At 49.5% G+C, this 23304-nt stretch overlaps 9 protein-coding genes across 9 annotated transcripts; 5 read left to right on the top strand and 4 right to left on the bottom strand.

Annotated features, from left to right (window-relative positions):
* Positions 1-175: 175 nt before the first annotated feature.
* Positions 176-1754, top strand: cox15 (cytochrome c oxidase assembly protein cox15; the record flags this gene model as incomplete). The annotated part of the gene is made up of 2 exons (XM_057082425.1): positions 176-561; positions 641-1754. 2 exons carry the CDS (start codon positions 176-178, stop codon positions 1752-1754), a joined length of 1500 nt encoding a protein of 499 aa, XP_056929465.1.
* Positions 1755-2037: 283 nt separating this feature from the next.
* Positions 2038-3209, bottom strand: N7462_010710 (uncharacterized protein; the record flags this gene model as incomplete). The annotated part of the gene is made up of 3 exons (XM_057082424.1): positions 2038-2744; positions 2816-2957; positions 3114-3209. The coding sequence occupies 3 exons, from the start codon at positions 3207-3209 to the stop codon at positions 2038-2040; spliced, it is 945 nt and encodes a 314-aa protein (XP_056929464.1).
* Positions 3210-4310: 1101 nt separating this feature from the next.
* Positions 4311-6337, bottom strand: N7462_010709 (lysine--tRNA ligase KRS1; the record flags this gene model as incomplete). Its single annotated transcript, XM_057082423.1, has 4 exons — positions 4311-4321; positions 4381-5237; positions 5320-6056; positions 6122-6337. 4 exons carry the CDS (start codon positions 6335-6337, stop codon positions 4311-4313), a joined length of 1821 nt encoding a protein of 606 aa, XP_056929463.1.
* Positions 6338-8048: 1711 nt separating this feature from the next.
* On the top strand, positions 8049-10581 carry N7462_010708 (putative dynamin GTPase; the record flags this gene model as incomplete). The annotated part of the gene is made up of 3 exons (XM_057082422.1): positions 8049-10124; positions 10174-10306; positions 10367-10581. The coding sequence occupies 3 exons, from the start codon at positions 8049-8051 to the stop codon at positions 10579-10581; spliced, it is 2424 nt and encodes an 807-aa protein (XP_056929462.1).
* A 972-nt stretch (positions 10582-11553) lies between these two features.
* N7462_010707 (mannose-1-phosphate guanylyltransferase) lies at positions 11554-13102 on the top strand (the record flags this gene model as incomplete). Its single annotated transcript, XM_057082421.1, has 4 exons — positions 11554-11616; positions 11673-11729; positions 11825-13003; positions 13076-13102. 4 exons carry the CDS (start codon positions 11554-11556, stop codon positions 13100-13102), a joined length of 1326 nt encoding a protein of 441 aa, XP_056929461.1.
* Positions 13103-13595: 493 nt separating this feature from the next.
* On the bottom strand, positions 13596-14462 carry N7462_010706 (uncharacterized protein; the record flags this gene model as incomplete). The annotated part of the gene is made up of 2 exons (XM_057082420.1): positions 13596-14177; positions 14295-14462. 2 exons carry the CDS (start codon positions 14460-14462, stop codon positions 13596-13598), a joined length of 750 nt encoding a protein of 249 aa, XP_056929460.1.
* Positions 14463-16976: 2514 nt separating this feature from the next.
* N7462_010705 (uncharacterized protein) lies at positions 16977-17960 on the top strand (the record flags this gene model as incomplete). The annotated part of the gene is made up of 1 exon (XM_057082419.1): positions 16977-17960. One exon carries the CDS (start codon positions 16977-16979, stop codon positions 17958-17960), a length of 984 nt encoding a protein of 327 aa, XP_056929459.1.
* Positions 17961-18543: 583 nt separating this feature from the next.
* On the top strand, positions 18544-19342 carry N7462_010704 (uncharacterized protein; the record flags this gene model as incomplete). Its single annotated transcript, XM_057082418.1, has 3 exons — positions 18544-18559; positions 18625-18978; positions 19065-19342. The coding sequence occupies 3 exons, from the start codon at positions 18544-18546 to the stop codon at positions 19340-19342; spliced, it is 648 nt and encodes a 215-aa protein (XP_056929458.1).
* A 374-nt stretch (positions 19343-19716) lies between these two features.
* Positions 19717-22572, bottom strand: N7462_010703 (Ataxin-10 homo-association domain-containing protein; the record flags this gene model as incomplete). Its single annotated transcript, XM_057082417.1, has 2 exons — positions 19717-22339; positions 22400-22572. 2 exons carry the CDS (start codon positions 22570-22572, stop codon positions 19717-19719), a joined length of 2796 nt encoding a protein of 931 aa, XP_056929457.1.
* Between the last annotated feature and the right edge of the window lie 732 nt (positions 22573-23304).

Raw genomic sequence — 23304 nt, 5'->3', positions numbered from 1 at the left:
GAGTCGATACAAACCAAATTATGCCAAAAGCCATGTGCGCTGCCATTGTTGAACCCGCTCAAATCCCCGGCCGTTGATTGGTGCTCGGCATCCCGCGCGACATCTTACGATCCGCGAAATCGCCAGTTCTTCTTTTTCCTCCGTCAAGAGCAGCTGCTCCCACCACCCAGTTGTTATGGCTTCTCTGGGTACATATCTGCCATTATGGCGGGGCCTCGGGCCCCGTATGTCCAAGGAGCTCTTCACATGTCGTCAATGCCTTCGCAATAAGGGCTACGCTGCCAAATCTGTCCGTCGTTTCGCCGCGATGCCGTCTCCTCAGACCAGCAAGATTCGGTCCTCCCTCTTCACGGACAAGAACCGCCAATTCTTCACCTCTAGCCTGAGACAGTCTGTGGCTGCTCCCGCTGTTGAAAGTGTGGTCGAAGAAGGGGCTACCAAGGCAAAGTCCAGCATGCCCAAGATCAGCCACAAGTCTGTGGCATACTGGCTGCTGGGCAGTGCTGCTAGTGTTTTCGGTATTGTGGTTTTTGGCGGATTAACCCGTCTCACGGAATCTGGGTTCGTTCTAGCACTGTCCTGTTGAGAGAGAAACGGAGAGTAGAACATTGAAAGCTAATGGAACATCCGCGGGAAACAGATTGAGTATCACTGAATGGCGCCCCGTCACCGGCTCCCTCCCACCGATGAATGCAGACGACTGGGAGTCCGAGTTTGCAAAGTACCGCGCATCCCCGGAGTTCAAACAACTCAACTCACATATGAATCTGGACGACTTCAAGTCGATTTACTACATGGAATGGATCCACCGTCTTTGGGGCCGATTCGTGGGCCTCTCCTTTGTCCTGCCTGCCGTTTACTTCGTTGCCCGGAAGAAGGTCTCTACTCCCATGGCATGGCGTCTGGCGGGAATTGCTGGTTTGATTGGATTCCAAGGTTTCCTGGGTTGGTGGATGGTCAAGTCTGGCCTGAAGGATGATCTGTTCGCCCCGGGCAGCCACCCCCGCGTGAGCCAGTACCGTCTTACTGCCCACTTGGGTGCTGCATTTACTTGTTATGTCGCCATGCTGTGGAACGGTCTGGCGATCCTCCGATCCCACAAGCTGATGAAGGACGCCGCATCGGGCTTGAAGCAGCTTGAGGCCCTTCGGGATCCTCGCCTTGCTATCTTCCGCCGCTCGGTTGCTGGTCTTGCTTTGTTGGTCTTCACCACCGCTATGTCTGGTGGTCTGGTGGCCGGTTTGGATGCTGGTCTTATCTACAATGAGTTCCCGTACATGGGCAAAGGTCTCGCTCCTCCCAGCTCTGAGCTCTGGGATGCTCACTATTCCCGGCACGAGGACCGCTCTGATCTTTGGTGGCGCAACATGCTGGAGAACCCCTCTCTTGTCCAGCTTGACCACCGCATTCTCGCCATGACTACTTTCACCTCCATCATGGCTCTTTGGGCCTACAGCCGTCGCTCGCCCACTCTCAAGCGCATCCTCCCCCCTGCTGCTCGCAAGGGTGTCCACGGCGTCGTTGGATTTGCCTTCATGCAAGTTGGTCTTGGTATCTCCACCTTGCTCTACCTTGTCCCCACTCCGCTTGCATCTGCCCATCAGGCCGGAAGTTTGCTTCTCTTGACTTGGGTTCTAGTCCTGGGCAGCCGGGTGTGGAACCCATCGCGAACTGCGAGGCTTCTGCAGATAGCCGCCAAGGCTCGCAGCCAGCAACTCTCTAGCTCGACTGCCTCTGCCGTGAAAAGACTGTGAGTTAGAGAACCACAGCTGATGTATGAATATGTTGATCAAGGTAGATTTCTATGATCTACAGTCTTGCTGTTCTGATACCATCTCCATTCCTCTGCTACACCTGGCACTTCGCCAGGGGCCCTCAGTGTATAAGTATTATCGTTTCATATACTCGTTTGTAAACAACAGTTCGAATTCAAAAAAAACAATGTATTATCTGAGCAATCCTCAATCTAGACTCCTTGGAATGTTGTGATGATGTTTGTACCTGGTTCAATCTCGTGCCTCCAGTCTCTTGCTCCCTTTACTCCTGATTCTCGGATAAGTCTGCAGGCCGGGCCTTGCGTGATGGGTTCCGTCGAACGTTGACCATCGATTCCGGCAGATCAAGATCTCCCCCTGTGATATCGCTATCTGGCATGGAAATTGTCTCGTTCTCGCTGTCGCTAAAATCTCCCCGCTGCGCAATCATACTCTCCGACCGCTCAGTGCGCTGTCCACCTCTAGGGGAGGTCTCGCACTTAGCTCCAGGCGGACTAGAGCTCATGTTCATCAGAGCCTCCGCAGCTTGCTGTTCTTCGCTTGGCGGCGGGCTGCTGAGAAACGACGAGGACTGTTCTCTCGGGGTCGCGTTGCTGGTCGGGGTGCCGGGGTTCGCGCCCAAGCTGGAAGTGCGATACGATTCTTCGGAAGCATGGATGCTCTTGAAGGACTGGTGAGAGCAATTTCCGCCCCTGTCGCCGTAGCACCGGCGACAGCACTGCCAGCCGCATGTTTGGCAGCGAGACATGCCGTCTCTGTTTCGTTCGTCGCATAAGTCGCATTTCGCCGTGTGGGCGGCCACTTCCATGAATTTGACAAATACTATTTCCATAGGCCGATGAGTTGTCTGGACCTTGAGAGGTTTCCTTGTATCTCTGGAAGTAGACGAAATGAATGGAGAGGGGCCTTTGGGAGGCGCTTGTAAACAGCGAGCCTCCAGATGTGCTTCGGGTGACTGAGCGACACTTTCTGATCGGTAGAGAGCGTTATCAGAACATTTCTTTTTGTTAATACCTGACTGTCGATTCTCAAATATTTACCTGGAAGCCGCTCTGGAGGCTCAGGAGAAGGAGCTCTGTTGGCTGCTGGGACAGCGGGCAGATCTCGCAGTGATGGTATTCGCGTTCGTGATGTCAACACAGGCAGTGATCTTTGCAACTCGAGGCGCAATTCATAGGAAGACTGCACAGTTCAGTAAAGATAAAAACATTAGGTCTTGGAAGGATGTTTACCTTCGCGAAAGGATTCCCCAGAAGTTGATGTGCCTACTCGATATCTGAGCATCAGGAACATGTAGATTCGGGGATGCCTTCATGCCTGGAACTGGATCCAACTCACATTTTGAGCAGGGCCCTCAGGCTGGAAAAAAGGGTCAACGGGAGGTAAAAACACAATATCTTGCACGCTACCGGGGCGAGAGGCATCTTGACTCATTGGCTGTCCGCTCACGTCGTGTAAAGGGGATTTAATGGGGAGTGACCCAGTTTGGGGCCGGGGCTCCCCTAGCATGGACTTGCTCCTGTCCATCCGCTGACCTGATGGATGAAAATAGGAAATATTAATCGAGACCTGGATTTTGTGGCTGAAGGGGAAAGATGGTAAAGGGCGTGGTGTTGAGAAAGAAGAGTTGACAACACAAGTGAGCTCTTTTTAAAGGACGATGATGGGATGGTTCAGAGAAGACAAACAGAGAATCCCATATATTGCCCTGAGCCGACAAACCCATTTTCGCGAGGAGCCTGATGCTGGCTTGCATGATGCATGGTATCCTTTCTATATCTTTCCTACCCTCGGGTTTGATCACAGATGCGAGGGAAGGCACTACCTTGTGCCCGTGCCTCCAGTTAGACTGGGTCTCGAGTTCTATTGAATCTAGTTTGCATAATGATAGATAGATTCATTTTGAGAGAAAGCGAAAGGGTCAATAATACCTTGAAGAATAGATTGCTGGTATAATCTTGTATCTCAGCGAGAATATAGACCCGACGTTTCTATAAACGCAATCGTCGTACCTATTTCTAAACATGTCTCTATACGGTATTCGGCAGCTTTCGCCCCTATTCATGAATAGTAGTTCCTTCATATATAGTAGTTCCTTTGTCAATTATTCTAATGAGTAGTCCTTTATAGACAGCTTAGACCTTCTGATTCCGTTTATCATCGGTTTAATATCCGTACATAGTAATGCATCAGCAAATCATGGTCTTGCTGTTTTTCAAGACCCCTGTAATGTTGAAGGCGACTAGCCGACTTTTGATCAATATGCTGAACTTGAATGCCAGAATTATGGACATGTACCTTAATTGAGATTACAGCAAAACTAGTTGGACCGCAATATCACACAACCCCTCAGCCACTCTTTCACGTCCTGCTTCAACATCTATAGGAAACTACTGGGAGACTCATGACTATTCTGTTGTTTGGAAATCGTTTTGTGCAGTTCTCTAAATGTTCCATTTTCAACGGCTTACATTGAAAACAAAGGACTCAATACCACATCACTTAACTCCACCGATTCAAAGACCTTTATTTCAATTATTTGTGGGCTGTAGATTCATAGTTAGTGACACCGGTTCATGGAAATTACAGGATATTAGTAACATACGAATTCCTTCAACAGAATCGGGGATGGGCTTAGCGCCAACAATCTCGGCAGCAGACTTGCCCTCAGCAGCGGTCTTATCCTCCTTCATCATGGGGAAGGTCAGAACCTCCTTGATGCTGTAGTTATCGGTCAAGAACATCACCAGGCGGTCAATGCCCAAGCCCCAACCACCGGTCGGAGGCAGACCGTACTCAAGCGAAGTACAGAAGTTCTCATCAATGAGCTGGGCCTCATCATCACCCTGGTCCTTCTGGTTGGCCTGCTCTTCAAAGCGCAGACGCTGCTGGACGGGGTCGTTCAACTCGGTATAGGCGTTGCAAATCTCCTTAGTGGCGACAAAGGCCTCGAAACGCTCACACAAGCCGGGCTTCTCGCGATGATGCTTCGCAAGAGGCGACATGAGCTGAGGATGCTCGCAAATGAAGGTGGGGTTGATACAGGTGCTCTCGATGAACTCGCCGACCAGCTTGTCCAGCATACGCGCGTTCGTTTGAGGCGCGGAACATTCCACATTCATCTTCTTAAGAACTCTCTTGAGGAATTCATTGCTCTCCTGAGTGTGAAGCTGGTCTCCCGGAGGGAACTTCTCACCGCAGGCTTCTTCCAACGCCGGAATCATATTCACCCGACGCCAAGGAGCCTTCCAGTTGATGGTGTACTCCTCACCGGACTGAGTGTGGTAGGTAGTCTCATAACCACCAGTCAGGTGCTTCACAAGACCGGAGATAAGCTCCTCAGTCAGAACGATAAGATCATGGTAGTCTGCATAGGCCCAATAGAACTCGCATGTCGTGAACTCCGGATTGTGGGTCAGATCGATCGACTCATTGCGCATCACGCGGCCCAATTCAAAAACTCTTGTTAGGGGTTAGTTATGACAATTCAAATCAAAAATTAGGTAGAGGGGGGTTGAGGGTGGTAGGGCCAATTCCAACTTACCGCTCTAGACCACCGACAATCAGCATCTTCAGGTACAGTTCCGGTGCGATTCTCATGAACATATCCTGATTCAAATCATTGTGGTGAGTGATGAAAGGCTTCGCGGTGGCTCCGCCAGCGATCGCGTTCATCATTGGCGTTTCCACCTCAGTGAAATCACGCGCATCAAAGAAGTTGCGGATGTATGTAACGATCTTAGATCGAGTGCGGAAGATTTCGCGGCTTCGATCATTGACAATCAAGTCCAGGTAGCGCTGTCTGAAACGTTGTTCCTTGTCTTGGAAACCGTAGTGCTCGGAGGGAATGGCGTGCAGGCAGGGGGCCAACAAAACGACCTCAGTTGCGAAGATGGACAATTCACCGTCGGGGCGGTTCTTGGGCGCAGTACGACCGGGGAATCCCACAATACCAATGACATCACCTCTGCGCAGGTGCTCATGCTGTTGGTCAAACGGAACGCTGCCGGTAGCATTCTGGGCCTGGCACATGACCTGGACTTTGACGCCCTCGGCGCGGATATCGTAGAAGATCAGCTTGTTGCCGGAGCTACGCTTGGTGTAGATACGACCAGCGATGCGAACGATCGTCTCGGGCTTCTGCTCGCCCTTCTGGAGGCTCTCATAGTCCTTGAGGAAAACACGCAGATCGTTTGTCACCTGGAACTTGTGGGGATAAGGATTCGGCTGCTGGGTCTCGTTCAGCTTCTGGATCTTCTTGCTGCGGATCTCGAAGTATTGCTGTACGACAAAGAAGACAATGGTTAGCTAGGGCATCACCCAGCAGCAGTGGATCTTGCTCATACGTTGGGAGTCAGGTTAGCCTCCTCATCCTCCTCGGAGGTCTTCTTCTCAGCCTTGGGAGGAGCCGCCGCCGCCTTCTCCTTCTTCTTGGCATCTCTCTCGCGCATCTTCAGACGCTTCTTCAATTCACTCTTGGACACCATCTCGCCGGTGACAGTGTCGAGTTGAAGGTTGGCCATGGAGGCCTCAGCCTCTTGGACAGCATTGGGATCCGCCATGATGTGTGGGTAGTCAAAGTTGGGATCGGAGAGTCGATGGTGGGATGAAGTTGGAGGGGCACACGAAATTTCGGGCGGGAGTCACCGCGGCGGGGTTTGATTGGGCCCAGCTCAACTACAAGACATCCGCAACACTCCTGCGATGACTCACTGATGATCTGGAAACGGACCCTTTGCTGGATTTATTTGCTGAGATGAATGTCGCCTACCACTACGGAAGTTGTTTAACGTCGCCATATGGCCGTTCCCTCTACCCCAGTCAATAAGGGTCAGAACGAGGTTATTGCTGTATTGGGGTCTTAGGGCCTAGGGCATGCGTGTGGGGCTTCCCCTCTTTGCCGTTTTGGGTAATCGCGGGTGCCACCAAAGAAGTATACAGGCCGCGCAGGTCCTTATGTCGTTCGGATCGTCGATGCAGACATCGTATTGGCCATGTTGCCATGCACGCATAGAAAATATCACTGGGTTATTACAGGTATCAAAACGGTCTCACTAAGTGACATGGTTCAAAGCTTATCCGCGCTCTCAGGACAAAGAATATAGTACAACCACTCTAAATAGGCGCAAGCGGATAGCAACCGATGCAAAAGAGACTGTGTGTTTTGCTTGACCGAAGATCTAGTGTCTATGAAAATTATTTAGTATGCTGGCGAAGTGAACACAAGAATGAAGTATAGCCTGGTTAACCTTGATCCGTACTGGATTACCTAACATGCGGAGCAGATGATCTTATTCTTATCAATCGCGATTTCGAATAGATCTTCTGCGGCATCTTTCAAGAACTCATCCACCTTATTTCGCACCTCACGGTTTTCATCTGGGAGCACAAGAGCATTTCAAATGGCCAGCAAAGGAAATGGGAATGGTGCTCGGCTTGCGGTTGGAGCTGCAACACTAGATCACCAAGCTTGTCAAGGGATCCAGCTACCACAGTTGTGGGAATAGATCCATGTAAAATGTCACTGGAATGACAGGTTTCAAGGTTCATCTGGGATTTCTGCCGAGCTTAGCATTGGTTTCGAAGCTTGTGGTACACTCTATGCTAGCAAATGGACGTCGCTTGGAAAGTTGAGCTGTCGGCGATTGTTGTGTATACTTATGTAACGTATGTACATCGAAGACTCTGGGACCGAGTCAGTGTCAGGCGAGATTCAGGGGTGAAGTGAATTGCTATCAAACGCAATCTCTGAATTCAATTCCGACCGAGCTGGTGGCCTTCCATTTATTGACCTCCCTTCTTCATCCTTCCCTTCTTCCTTGTTTCTCCATCATTCTCTTTCTCCGCTACTTCATATCCATGCTTCTCACTCCCCCTCGCTGCCTTGCTTTTCGTTCTCTTCCATCTTCGCTTGATATTTTATCTGCATATCTGAATCGACAGCTGGCAGAGTGACTGCTCCGGGTGTTGCTGCGTCTTTCAAACTCTCAAGCCGGGCTGAGAGATAAGGCATACCTGGGTCGCTTGTTAGTCTTCCTCATATTCCAACTCCCGTCAAAACCTTCTCTTTTCTTAACCCTGCCTTCATCTCCATCCTCTCCTCTTGAATGATCCTTGTTGTTTCTTTGCTTTGCACGATCCGCTCTCATTCATGACTCGTCTTTCACTTGCATCTGGGGCCATGTCAGCAAGGCCAAAGGCTGAGAGTATATTCATCGTTCATCTCTTAAATAATCATTACAGTCGATAGCTGACGAGCCTACAGCTTTCACAATGCCGGATTCTCTTTTTGTACCCGCGACGTCGACCCCACTGACGAATATGCCTTCAACCCTTGACCTCCTTACCATGGACATGAAGCCCTTGGTGAAGAAGATCCAAGCTCTCAGTCACCTGGGTATCGAGGACCAAACCATCACTTTGCCTAAGATCTGTGTGGTTGGTGATCAAAGTGCTGGGAAGAGTTCCCTCATCGAGGGGATCTCTGAGATCAAAGTCCCCCGAGATTCCAATACATGCACTCGCTGTCCCATGGAGATTAACCTCTATGAGAGCGAACCTGGAGAGTCGTGGAAGTGTGTCGTGTACGTGTCCCGGCGATACTGCTACGATCCAGCAAAGCGGATGCGTGACCCCTCGTCACAGACCAAGTACCTTGGACCCTGGCTTCCATTCAACGGCCAAGACGATGAAATGTTTGTTACTCTGACAGACAGATCTAAAGTCAAGGAAGCCATAAAATGGGCTCAGATCGCCATTTTAAACCCCGAAGAAAATCCTCAAAACTTTGTTCCTGGAAAGAATCACCACGTCAGCGGTGCCACCAAGGAGAAATTCTCACCCAACGTGGTACGCCTCGATATCTCCGCCCCCGGATTCGCAAATTTGTCTTTCTACGACCTCCCCGGTGTGATAAATGTCCCTGAGCAAGAAGATGAGACGTATCTTGTTGGACTTGTTGAGAGATTGGTGAAGCAATATGCTTCACAGGAGAATTGTATCTTGCTCTTGACTATGGCAATGACAGACGACGCAACGAACTCCAGTGCCGCTCGTATCATCAGCAACATCAAATCTGCCAAGTCACGTACTCTCGGTGTTTTGACGAAGCCTGACCGCGTTTCTGCAAATGAGCCCTTTGCTCAATGGGAGGACATCTTGCAAGGCAAAACTTTCAAACTCGGACATGGTTATTACGTTGTCCGGAACAACCCCGACCCCAATGTAGACCATAGAAAGGCCAGAGAGGAAGAGGAAGCCTTCTTTTCCGATCCCTTTTGGTCAGGCATGATGGTTACCTTCCAACACCGTTTTGGTGTTCGACGACTCCAGACCGCTCTCTCTGCCGTCCTGATGGAGCAGATTCAAAAATGTTTGCCATCAATCATTTGCAAGATCAATGAAAAGGCAGCCAGCGTAGACAGGGAATTGAAGACTCTGCCAGATCCTCCGGCTGAAAATGTTCAACGTGTTCTCACAGAAAAGGTAACCATACTGGGTTTGAAGTTTCGAGAGGTCTTTGATGACAAAGGCCTTTTGAGCAGTGTTCTTCACAGTTCATGGGGAAATCTCATCAAGGACTTTCAGATGGCACTAGCTATTACAAAGCCCACTCTGATCACGGTTGCCGAATCGGACCGGGAAGTCTTTGCGGAAAGAATTGATTCCGACTGTGAGATAGTTTCCCCGTCCCCATCCCGGCTGAAGCGAAAAGCCCCTACCACGGAGACGAAACCGTCATCCGAGGAGCTTGCTCATTCTGCAAATTTCAAAGAGTCGGTCTATCACTCGGAGGAATTCCAGCGTTGGAAAGGGCCCAGCCGACGGTTCTCCTTAGATGAAATCCGGAATATCAGGGAGCAATCACATCGTGCTGGTATCCCCAATCAGATTGACTCGAGTGCAATCGAAGCTCTCGAAAAGCAAAGTGTAAAGCACTGGGATGAAATTACGAAGAAATTTGTTGTGGCCACTCACAGCCTGGTAATGAGAATTCTGTCCGAGACTCTGGACGAGGTCATTGCCTCGGAATATCATCAAACAGGGCTGTACCGCGAACTGAAGCGCATCACAGACGCCTTTGTTATGCAACTTGGAGCCAGGTATCTAACTGATGCTATCGCTCAATACAAAATTGAGTTTGAAAAGCCTTTTACGATGGCCGAAGATCGTCACAGGCAAGCTATGCAGCAGGCCCTTGCTCAGCTCTGCAACGGACGACAAAAGTCCCGAGCCCGTGCTTTCCTTCGAAGCCATGGAGCTGACCACACTGACGAAGGAAATGTGGCGAAGGTAATCAAGGAATATCTTGGGCCCGAACCGTATGATTTGGAGATGAGTATGATGGCAGTGGGTACATCTGTCAACCAGAATTCTGTTACTTTGCTAAATGTCGCAGAATTCGCGCGGGTACTACGAGATTGCCAGTTCGCGATTTGTTGATGTAATTTGCCAAAAGGCCTACGACAAGCTGTTTCTGAAGTGCCGCGACGATCTGATCACGGCGATCGACGTTGGTCTGGATGCAAATAGTACGTAGTTCCTGAGATCTTGGTACAACGGCAACGAGACTCACTGACTATGATTCTAAGCGACTGAGCGTTGTATGGAGTTAATGGCCGAAGATCCTGAGCGTCAAGCTCGCAGAAACTTGTTGACCAAAGAACGGGCAAAGCTGACCAAAGCCCAAGAGTGGCTGGCGACGATCTGCCACCAGGCGGATGATGACGATGTGGTAGATTCTCCAGATCAGACCATATGTGATGCATCGCCGACAAGGAATGAGTGCAAAGAGGAAGATATCTGATCATTCTGCGGATTTTGTGAAAATTTTTCTTGAGGAAATGGTTGCTTGGAAAGGTTGAATTTGAATGATTGATGACGATCCGTGGTCAGAGAAGTTGTTGCTTGTCTCAACACTTGTGATAAAAAGTTAGTCTTCAACATGACTGGCTAGAAGCTCTTTCTCAGTGGCGTAAACGCTGCCTTGACCATACATGTATCCAAACGAGCATTGCGGGGATGAGAAAATATTGAGTTGGTTATCCAACATGTTTCGGATTCAAAATACTTCTAATCATAGCTTCTCGGTCCTCATGATCTAGCGGCCGTAACTTAGCTGTCTGTCGCTATTTTTAGACGATGGCCAACATAAGATAAACTTATCAACAGCGCTATGACGAATCCGATCCTATGTCAGATGGTTAATTCCAGTAAATTGGTTATTGCCGTCACAGGCGGAGCAAGCGCGGAGGCCAATAGGAACAAAAAAATTCTCATGTAGCGGAGTGAAAAACTTGCATACGAGGAACCATTCCGAATCAGATATATTCAAACTAGTTGTTGATCGCCCAGAGATTTATTCCACTTATCATCTTGCTGTTCACCTGCAAGCTAAAAATACTGACTACATCCTGACTTGAAATTGATCTACAGATCGACTTGTTTGCGGGTTTTCGCCTTTGTATTTCGTCGAGTATCATCCTAGCACCCTTTTCCTACGGGCCAAAAACATCATTACACTTCATGTTTAGTCTCGAGCAGCCCCGTAAATACCCATGTTATATTCCGCCCTTGGGGGCGGATTTCCCGCCCATTTAGTCGCCGACGCAACGTGTTGTATACTTCCCGAGTGGCTCTTGTCAGGTGAGCAACGCCTCCCCACCGCAAGCGTCGTCTTGGCGGCCCGAAGCTCTCGACGCTGATTCCGGCCACCTTTTGTTTCTCGAAACCGCTGCTTTTCGCCTCCACTCCCTAATCTCTCCTTTTACACACCATCATGCTCCACGTACCAGTCCGGGATCACTCTCACCAGCCCTCCTCTACCAAGGCTGTGATCTTGGTAGGTGACGCAATGATCTGCCCGACCAGTACATAGCTAACGAATGTCAACAACAGGTCGGAGGTCCATCCAGAGGTACACGATTTCGCCCATTGTCGCTCGATGTTCCCAAGGTAACGTGCTGTCCTTTTTGTTCGATTGCTCGTGTTGCTCCAGCAAGGGGCACTGCACCAGACCTGGTTTCTGACAGAAATGCCCCGCAATCTAGCCCCTGTTCGAAGTCGCCGGCCACCCCATCATCAACCACTGTCTCAAGGCGATCGCAAAGGTCCCCGATGTGCGCGAGGTTATTTTGATCGGATACTACGACGAGACAGTCTTCCGGGATTTCATTAAGGATGCCGCGAAGGAATTCCCCCAGTTCCGCATCCAGTATTTGCGGGAGTACACAGCATTGGGCACTGCAGGTGGCCTGTACCACTTCCGCGATGCGATCCTCAAAGGCAAACCGGAGCGCTTGCTTGTGCTGAATGCTGATGTCTGCTGCTCATTCCCATTGGGTGAGATGCTGCGTCTGTTCGAGGAGAAGGATGCGGAGGCTGTGATTCTGGGAACCCGGGTAGGAAACGAGGCGGCCACCAACTTCGGCTGCATCGTGTCCGACTCGCACACCAAGCGTGTGCTGCACTACGTCGAGAAGCCCGAGTCCCACATCTCCAACCTCATCAACTGCGGCGTCTACCTGTTTGCCACCGAGTGCATATTCCCTGCCATCCGCAGCGCCATCAAGCGCCGTACCACCCGCCCGCGCCTTCTCTCTTACCCATCCTCCGATAACCTCGAGTCATCCTTCATTGCTGGTACTGGTGAGGACGAGGACTCCGAACAGAGCGAGGTCATTCGCCTGGAGCAGGATATTCTCTCCGATCTGGCTGATAGCAACCGCTTCTTTGTTCACGAGACCAAGGACTTCTGGCGCCAGATCAAAACCGCTGGCTCCGCTGTGCCCGCCAACGCGCTGTACCTTCAGAAGGCCTTCCAGGCCCAATCCGAAGAACTGACCCCTCCCTCCGCCACCATTGTGCCCCCCGTCTTTATCCACCCTACTGCCACCGTTGACCCGACTGCCAAGCTGGGTCCCAACGTCTCCATTGGCCCCCGTGTCGTTGTTGGAGCCGGTGCCCGTATCAAAGATGCGATTGTGCTTGAGGACGCCGAGATCCGCCACGACGCCTGCGTCATGCACTCCATCATTGGCTGGAGCAGCCGCGTCGGCGCCTGGGCCCGTGTGGAGGGCACCCCGATCCCTATCGGCAGCCACTCGACCAGCATCGTCAAGCAGGGCGTCAAGGTCCAGAGCATCACCATTCTGGGCAAGGAATGTGGCGTCGGCGACGAGGTCCGCGTGCAGAACTGTGTCTGCCTGCCGTATAAGGAGCTCAAGCGCGTACGTCAAATCCCCCATTCTCCCCTTTTCCACTTCGCCTCTCCGATACTTCATCCTAACATTTGTTTCTAGGACGTCGCCAACGAGGTCATCATGTAAAATGGCCATCTATTGCACCACTGAATCCTGCCCTTAAAAATACCACTCCCGTATTGTCAATATCGAGCGTCATAATCTTGTTCCAGTTGCCATTGGATGGTCATTTGATTTGAATTTTCTTCTTACTTCCCCTCATCCTTTGCTGCGCAACTAGAATGCCCATCTTCAAGACGTACTAGAAAAAAAAAAGAAATCTAACCTATCTACCGGCTTTACTACATAAACATCCAATTTTTCATATCAGATCGTGACAAGAGAGAGGGAAACGAAAACCTCCAAACAAAGACACCATTTAACACCGCCATGCCCATGCAGCAGTCCATGAGAACTATGAGCAGCACAGACCATGGATTACTTCAATCCAGAGCCAAAAGCAACGAAAAGAAAAGAGACATTTATCATGAGAGCCCTTTTGCTGAAGCCCAAAAATCTCAATAAAAACGGCAATGCACAGTCCATGCAGCCTAACCAGGAGAAAATTAGGTAGTCCCAATCAACGATGTCCAGCCGGATCGTAGGCCGTATGCTCCGATGCATACGAATCGAAGCGAACATGACCCGGGCCACGCGTCCGCGGTGGCGCCGCATCATAATACTGCTGCGCTTCGCCTGCGTGCGCATACGGATCTACATGATTTGTTCCGGGTATGTTGTCGTAGTGCGCGCCGGCGACGGGGTCGTGACGGTCCGCGAGCTTGACGTCGAAGGCGTCGTCGCCGAGGCCGGGGGTGCTACCCATGGGATTGTAGGCGCCGAGGCGGTTATGACGGCGGCGAACGACGAAATCCAGCCAAAGAGCGGCGATGTAGGAGGCGACGCCGACGACGGTGAAGGCAAAGAGGGCCTTGTAGCAGCGACAGACAGAGAGGGCGGTCGAGGTAGCCCAGTAGGTGGTGGTGCACTTAGTGAGGATAGTGCCGGACATGTTGTAGCTGAGGAGGGCGAGTGAGAGCGCCCAAAGAATTAGGAGGAGAATGTTCAGTGCGATGGAGAGCTTGGTGGAGAGGCCGCAGGCGCAGTTGATGACGGCGGTGAGGATATTATTGAGGATGGAGAGGACGGCGGCGAGAAGGAGCTAGGTGGTAGCTGACTGTTAGTCTTTTGTTCTGTTGAATTTCAAGTGACATATTTATGGCGTATCTCTCTTTTGTTGAGATTCTAATGCGGGTGATAGGGTGGAGGGCGGCCTTACAATCAGAAAGGCGAACGGCAATTTGTACCCGTCGGCATGGAGATGGTAGATAAACACGGCGAGGATTATACCAACGACGGCCGCTGACAAGAAGGTCACGAAGCGGATGCCGTGGAACGGCAGGGCCGGGTATGCGGATGGCTTTACGGAAGTAGCCTTGGACCGCATTGTGTAGAGGGGAGAGAGGTGTTGAGAAAGAAGAATGTCAACCCTTGGATTGTTTTGTAGCAGGTAAACATGATCGACGCTCCACTTGACACGTTGGGGAGTGCGTCACGGGAGCTATTTTTATCTCCTGCGGCGCGGCCCAGGCAGTGTTTCAGTGTTCCGCTCTTGCACGGCCACCGACTGGGGGCAGTGTTTATTGAATACCCAACATCTTACCATATAATACAAACCCAAATGTGAAAGCATAATTCGCGTCTAAAGTACTAGCAACTATATCATCAATTTTTCGAGTGAAGAGGCTGGGCTAAAGTGCCTAGTCCCAGGAACAATAAGATATCCTCCGAGATATCGCTGTTGATTGGTAAATGGGGGAGGCCTGGTCATTGGAATAAACAAGAGAGACATCAGGCAATTAAGGCTGCGTCTTTGATATCTAAATTTGATTACTACGATACATAGATGCCGAGATTATTATGATCCTGCACCCTCCTTCGATGGATGATTGAGGCATTGTCTAGCATATTTTCGATACCAAGAGCGATGAAGAATCCCTTCAAGCATCTGAATCAGTTCCATTAGAGGTATACAGAGCTCACTAGGGGGTGTTGTTTTCTATGGGATTCAAAATTCACCCGGAGCAATCAGCATTTGAAATGCACTAGTCATAAGTTGAAGATCCTAGATACATGACTCTACAAGGCTTTAGAGTGATAAAATGATGTTCGGAAATATTAGACTGCTAGTTCTAGCATATTCAAGAAACTCCAAGCAAGAAAAGGACTGAACAGGAGAAGTAAAGCCTCAACAGATGAGATTTTCGAAATACCACACAGCATGCCTAGCGAGTGGGTCCAATAGGATCACCAATTGCTTCGCGGATTGCGCTCAGTTTCCCCTGAAGCTCGGTAGCTAGATCTCGATCAAAACGCGAATCTGGAACTGCCAGGACTCTCAAAAGCTGAGTATCCACCTGTGTTTGAAGAGTGCGAAGCTCCGCGACAGACTTTCCAGCGATTTCCCGTGCGGTCCTCTCGCGAGATTCTCTGCCTATTTGTACATCTCTTTCGTGGGAAGGTGATCTTTGAAAATTCATGCTATCACGAGGCTGACTCGAAGACCTTCCCGTTCGTCCTCCAGAATTCAGGGGTCTTCCAGGCATAATGAAAAATGAGAGATCTGAGAAATCAGGTTTCGGACTACGCGATGTTATTGTTGGTTCAGGAGATAATATGCAGGCGATGAAAAAAAGAATGAAGAACAAAGCTCAAGAAGCATATTAGCTACCAGCTTAAATATTTCAACTCAAAATTGAAGTTCATATTTAGTATTAAACATCTCTTTTCTAATTTTGCCAGTGCTTCCTTGAACTTTAACGTAAACTATCAATCTCTTGTATTATTCGCTGATTTTTTACAGAGTCATTATCATATAGCTCATGTGTTGGTTAGTGGTTATATGTATACACTAATGGGTCCAAGTTGAAACCCGCTGTGCCACAGCAATTCTATATTGTTATTTAGAAATTATATATTATTCAAGATTTTTACTAGGAGGTGATTGGAGTTGGATTGATAAGAAATTCCTCAGAAGTGACTCATGGTTCTATCAATATAACATTCGGTGAAATCCAGCGAACTATTGGTTGATGACGGAGGCGGGGAAAGCATGTAACCTTAGTCTCCCGGGGAGTCCGTGAATAGTTGACCAATGGGATTGCAAAATACATACAGTATATTGTGGTTAGTTAGTATATGATGACAGAATCTAGATAAGACCATCTTATTTACCATGCACGCGCGCTCCTCGCTTCAAGGGCAACAGGAAGATCCAATCAAATAGGATATGATATGCATCCAGAGGCACAGCATCCGTCATTTCTTACAGAAGACCAAAAAACCCTTATTTCAATGATCATTACGTACCGCTTAGTCGATCGTGACTTAAATTTATTTAAATGATTCAGCCGCAGCTTATGATTTCTAAGAATCATTATTTCGGGACTCGTATCAGGCCCCCACCGCGGGGGCCAGCTCTACGTGGTCAGGGGCCAGGCTCGCGATTTGAAAATCGAAACCTCATCCCTGAAAATATTCTCATTCTTGTCCCGCTTTCGTTATATCGCATTTGAATATGGCTGGTGTTGATATGGGGAACAGGTTACCCGATGAACTATTGTTGCTTATCTTTCTTCATCTCAGAAATGATTCAACCACGACGACATTAACCCACTCCCTTGAAGTTTGTCGAAAATGGCATTCAGCTATGCTCCCATTGCTTTACCACGATATCTATCTTACATGTTCAAATCTGGAAAAATTCGTTTCTTTCGTTCCAGAGTCGAGGCTGCCATTAGTTAAGTCCCTGACACTGAAACTTCATGTATCCGAGCCGAGAGAAGGCTCGTCATGGAAGGTTTCACCATCTCAAGCCAACGACACGGCCGAAGAGATAGTCAAGCCAGTTCTGGGAAACCTACTGGCTAGTCTGCAGCTTCTTCCAAACAAGATCACTCAAATGGCAAACTTACGAACATTCTCCCTCGTGATTGCGCCCCAAATCCCACGCATGGGCTTTTGCATGCCTCCCAGGGTTTTGGCCACTTTACTCGATGCTCTTCCAAGGGAGTGCACAAATCTAGAACTCGAATTGAATGGGCTCGAGCGTTACTGGCCAGTGTCGGAAATTGATTCAAGTGATTCTGTGCATATCTGCGATCTCATCAGACAGAGGCTCCCGAAACTCAAACATTTACGACTCGGAATACTCTCCATATGTCCGGCCTTGTTTGGAAAAGCTCATGTACGCAATGAGTCGGCCGATATCGCGGACTTTCCAGGATACTTGATGACGAAGGCTCCGTTTTTAGAATCTTTGATCATATCCCGTGTGTCTCGGGCTGTCGATCCTGCCGTAGTTTATGGGCCACTGCAAAGAACCTGTCAAGCAGAACAAGAACATACGACCAATGAACTACCCTACTCTGAAATTACGGAGAATTTACAAGCATTTGCAAGCCAGACACCTGCACAGAGCTGCATATGTCTTTTCGATTCTGTGCTGGGCTCCGAGTGGTCGTGGGATACTTTCTTCCGACGTGATATCAAGAAAAACACTACTTTGGCTATCCCATTCGATGATTGTGGAGACGATTCTATATTCAGTACTGTTATGCGTATGCCTGGACAGGGTGGACTCCCAGAGGATATTATCTCGCGCTTTTTTGTCGTTCGATCTGTAGCCGAGGGTCAGTTTTGGAAAGAGACCACTAATGGTTTCCGGCTGCCGGCATCGTGTCTAGGTGATGATGGTGCCATTCAGTACATTCCCCAACCCCTGGAAACGTACAGTATCTCACAGTATCTTCAGTATCATTCTCCCTATCCTTGGTTTGAGCCGTTTGTTTGGGAGAAAGAGCTGAAATCCGGGGCGAGGCTGTTGGATGCCGAATGGCGCGATGGGGTCTTTGATGATTCTCCAATTCCTCGAATTCAAGCCTGATTCGAAGAGATTGTATCTCTTGTGGTAGTAGCAATCAAATGTACAGATGATATAGGTTTCGTACCCCCCTCCAGCTGATTTGATGCCCAGCAGTTTGTCCTTGACCACACCATTGCTATTCGCGGATAGAACAATGGTAGTACATGATTACTCCGTATTTCATCTTTCAGATGAATTTTAATCCAAAATTTCGTTCTACAAAAGTACGTCCAACCCCTAATTCTCAAGTGCAAAGGGGCGGTCGACAAGTAGATGGACCTTCAAACCTCAACAGGAAGCTCGGCTGATCCCGTGCACGGTCCAATCGCCGAATTCCCCGCGCCGCGTTATCGCTCTGTTGCCTTCCACAGCTTGAACCGCATTTTTTCATTTGCAATTTCATCCCACGGCAACTTTCAATTGCGCTTCCCCTCACTCACACAGCTTTGCCGTGAGTACTTCATATTGTACCTTCGAGTGCGACAAGCAAACAGCCAGGTGGCACAGACGATAACCGGAGGTTTCCCACGAACCGCAATCTTCGTCCTTCCCTTCTACGTCCCCTCAATTTCGAAGTTGACCAGATCTACAAATATTGATTAAGATGTCGACTTATGAGAGTACGGAGATATGAATAACCTATAAGCATAGACATGAACCATCGAATTAACTAGCTTTTTGTCAGTTGAGCACAACACAACCGACCCTGCGGCCGAGACTCGGAGCCAACGCCGGCGCCGCCCCGATCTATCGACCTTCTTCGCAACCCTTTCCGAGATCACACCCGGCCCCGACCACCGTCCACACGCAGTTCCAGTGCCAGGTGATGTGAGTGCCGCTTTCTACTCGCTCGCCGAGGCGTTTGAGGTTATGCGCCGAGACGCCAGGGCAGCCGTAGCCCCGGAGGGAGAAGAGGGCCACAATGGGGACGACAATACAACAAGCGATGAGCTCTTGACTCGTATGATTCAAACGCTTCTAAGCGATGCAGATACTCCACCCCGGGAGGTGGAGGGTGTGAGCGAGGAGTTCTGCGACAGTAAGTCGCCCTTTGGCAGGAATCCAGTGTTGCACCCTACTCTCTCTGCGCAGGCCAAGATTCACTGACATATTCCTGATAAATAGTGCTTGACCGCGTCCCGAAGTCTGCTCTGAGTCCCTCTCAAACCTGCCCAATCTGTAACAACCCCTTTCTGGAAGACCAGTACCCTCTTGTCGTCCAACTTCCCTGTCACCCAACGCACCTATTTGACCTCGAGTGCGTGCGCCCCTGGCTCCGTCTGCGCGGTACATGCCCACTAGATCGCATTGATTTTGCCAAGCAGCAGAGAGAGAAGGACGAGGCAAGGAAGAAGCTGGTCGAAGAGGATGAGGAGGAAGAGTGGGACGGAATGTATGGCTGAAGCTGCCCTCCCGAATCTCAAAGGATAGGGCTTTTATAGCGTTGAGACATGGATACATGCATTTACGAGAAGATATCATTAGCGAAGAAGTTCGACAAGTCACATGAATCAATACCATGGAACATCCCCACGATCCTCATGAGCTAAACAAACGTTGCGCCAGATATGTCTATCCACTCATACATCAACATTACACACTGCATGATTGCAAAAAATGGTCAGGATGTGAATCGAACGTGGGAGTAAAGATATATGCATATTCATGTCATGAGGGGTGTTTTTATTTCATGGCATGGCTGCTATTTGTTTGTACATTGTATGTAGTGACAGAATCTGGCAATGGCAGATGGATTGCTAAACGGCAAACATGAAACTCAAGATGAAGTTGGTTCATTAGCATCCTTCGACCGAATAGCAAGTTTACCAGCCTTATCAATCATGGCCTCAAATCCACTTCTCTCCAAAATGCCGTTGTCGTCTTTAACAACCTCTCGAGCCTCAAGCTCTTCGACCAGACGCTGATTTTCACGGTTTCCTTCCAGTAGGAATTTCAGACACATCACAGCGTGCTCTTTGATATAGGGGTTATGAGCATCGAACGCTGTGCAGCAAAGAATTGCTTCTACACCACCATACCGGCGAATCTGTTCCTGGACTTCAGGACACTTCCAGACCAGCGATGAGAGAACCAGGACAACCAGCTTCTTGAGATTGCGCCATTCAAATTCAGACGGGTCCTCAGTGATCGGGGGTGATTCTGGGCGAGAGTCGACGCTGGCACCGCTGTCAATGTCACCGGGGTCATAGGGACGCTCGACGGCGACTGGAGCGGGAGACGAAGGCTTCGAGCTATCGCCCGGAGAGGTGCTTCGGGGTGGCGGAGGTGGCGGAGGGGGTACAGATCCGAAAGAAAGAGAGTTCAACTGGCCCTTAGGAATGCTGGCCTCCAGCTCCTTAATCAATGTGACCAAATCATAGACAATCTCCCATTTCACAAGAAGATTCTTCCAGTCATTGTTCTCGGTGAGAACGGCAAAGAATTCCAGGAACTGATACACGCCCTCGTAGACTCGCTCCATATCCCACAGATTCAGAGGGAAGTCCTCAGGCAACGCGCGCTCGGCGCGTATTTGTCCCTGGAGGTAAATAAGAGCACATGTCTCCGGAATAATGTTGCCACGGAAGATGGTGAAGATGTATCGAACAGTAAGGATGTCGACGCGGCTGAGAGATGCGGGGGTCCGAGGAACACTAGGTTGTGTGGATCCAGTAATGGAAGCTGGTGAGTATTTGGCACGGAAGATGTGTGTGAGGATTTTAATAACCACCGCTTGAGCAGGGGAGATAATGTCCTTTGGCTGGCCGAAATCGGAGTATGCGTGTGACATCAAGCCATTTCGAAGCACGGCTTCCATGATCTGTACCATCATCTTGAAGTAGAGCTCGTCGTCAGGAAGGTCCCATGCTGCAATAAAAATCAGGAGTTCGCGAAGCAAATTGCGCCCAGTTTCTTGGGTCAAAAGAATATGGCATCTCAGAGCTTGCATGTTCCGCGAACCATTACGCTCTCCGCCCTTCAAGCCGAAGCTGTCCACGATACCTGCTTGGACAATCATAGGAAGGGCTTCGATTTCGGCAGGTCCCAAAACTAGGGGAATATCAGTCAATAGCCCACGCTGTTGATCACCGGGGCGACCGCGATAGTCATCATCATCTTCTTCTTCGTCGTCGACCTCTCCAGTATCATCTCCCCGGTCATCATCCTCGTCCTCGTCATCTTCATCATCACCGTCCATGCTTCCATCAGCATGGCCTTCCAGGCTATGTACGTCATCCTCACCAACAGTCCCAGCATCACCAGTGTCATAATCAGCATCGCCTTCACCGATCTGTGATGTATCCTGCAGCCGAGCCATCAATTCGTCCTTGGCTTCTTGCAGCGTCTCCGCCGCGGACTGGGCAGACCGCGGCATGCTTGTGTCATCATCTGTTACTGGGACATCAATAGAATAGTCATTGACTTCGGGCATATCAGCCCAGCACAGACGGGGAAATCCAGCCGTCATGCTGCGGTCTATCGTGAGAATGGTCTTCTTCTTAGTCGGTTCCTGCTCTTCTTCTTCTGGAAGTGCCGGCGGCAGTTCCCGGGCCCGGTCTTGAAGATCAGACCATCCATCCACTTTTGCACCTAGTATTGAGGTCAAAGCTGCCCGGATATACTTGACCTGCTCGGGATCCCGACCCATTTCCTGGATATCGGTCAGATCGCGCCCTAGGATCTTTTCCATGTGGTCCTTGATGTTGGCCAAAAGCAACATCGCGGCCTCCTCTTTGATGGTAGAAGGTTCACGTGGAAATTTTGCAATGGTCTCCAGAAGTAGGTCTTCAGCGGTCTGATCATATAAGGCCCGAATCGGAGGGTTGATCACGCGCTCGCCGGTTCTCACAATTGGCGACACGCCTTCGACGCGGGCAGTTGGGTCCAATGCATTTGTAGGCTTGATGATATTCGTATCGGCGGTAGAGTGGTACCCAAAAAGATCGAGCCAGAGAACCATTTTCCGGTGCTCATTGTGCATGATAAAGTTATGGAGATATTGGAGGCAGGTAATCAGAAGACGTTTGTATAAGTTGACCACTTTCTGCCAGCGCTCTTCATTTCGAGCATTGGTCTCGCCATCAAACCCTCTAGCAGTAACTCGCACACATGTATCCACAAGAGCCAAGATTCGCTGGTCAAATCCCTTCTCAGCGGCCAGATTTTGTGCTTTCTTGGTGGTTGCGAGCAAATTACGGGCGATGGTGCAGAGGTCATTCAGCCGCTCAATGTCCTTGACTAACGAAAAATAGTTCAGAGCAATAAGGTTCGAGGAAGAGTGTTCGTAGCTCGCAGAGGGGCTTTTCCACGCGAAGGATTGCGACTCGAGAACTGGTATCGCCTTGGTAAGAACATCAGTGAGCCCTTGCCAAATGTCCGGAGACATGCCCAGGTTGTGGCTGGAATTAAAAAGTTAGCAGGAAAGAGGTTAAGCATATGTGATGCGCAGGCCGTCATACCGGACTTCGCTCTCCTGGTGCGTTTTATAGAGGATCTGCTTTCCCGCTTCAAGCATATGCTCAAGGCGTTTTTCGTCAATCATTCCCCGAGTCTCATAATGACTCAAAGTTCCGGCGAGAATAACCTTCAGCATAAGCTCTGCTGGGGTGCAAAGCGGCTTCTTGTCCGCCATCTTCGCGGCTGGGATTGTTGGTGAAACAGGCTAACAAAGGACTAGGACTCGCGGTGGGATGAAATTAGAATTGACGGCGGGCAAAATGAGGTACGGCGGCATTAAAAACGTACCGCCCTGTATACCGCCTACGGCATTTCACTGAGGGCATTGCTTTCCCGATTAGGAAAACCGGCCTACCTTTTTGCCAAATTCCACTTTCCTTCTTGTTCACAGCTCTCATTGGTGCTTACATCCCGAGAGATTCCAGTGTTTCGATAAATTATCTGGTCTGCTCTTCCTTTTTTGGCTCCTGGATGTGGAAATTTGCCGTTTATTCAACATTCCTTCCAGTAATTTCCATCTGGAATACGCGTCGTAGCAAAACTGCGAACTGTTTCCGATCTAGGGTCATGAATTGAGATATTTATTTCTGGCCAATTAAATTGAAAGAAGCCAAAAATCCAAGGAGTTCATCGTTGAGGACAGGGTCTGATGTGACTTTATACAAGATTTCACTCTCCCAACTCCATGAATTGCATACACATTCATTGCGCCATGCTTCATGTGGCCACGTTTAATCTTTTTGTTCAAATAAGGTCTATAAATGCACATGCCTCATAATGTTTCTCGGACAGAATATCAAAATCGGACCTCATGAAAGTGATTCCATTGTCGTGAAGCTTCCTGGTTTCATGTTTGGCTAATAATGGAAAGCTTATCATCAACAAGCCTTATTGTTAGTTCATATTT

The sequence above is a fragment of the Penicillium macrosclerotiorum genome, assembly GCF_028827735.1.
Source record: "Penicillium macrosclerotiorum strain IBT 26536 chromosome Unknown utg000010l_segment0_segment0, whole genome shotgun sequence".
NCBI lineage: Eukaryota > Fungi > Ascomycota > Eurotiomycetes > Eurotiales > Aspergillaceae > Penicillium > Penicillium macrosclerotiorum.
Note: the sequence above shows the minus strand (reverse complement) of the source record. Positions and strands in the feature narration are given on the sequence as shown.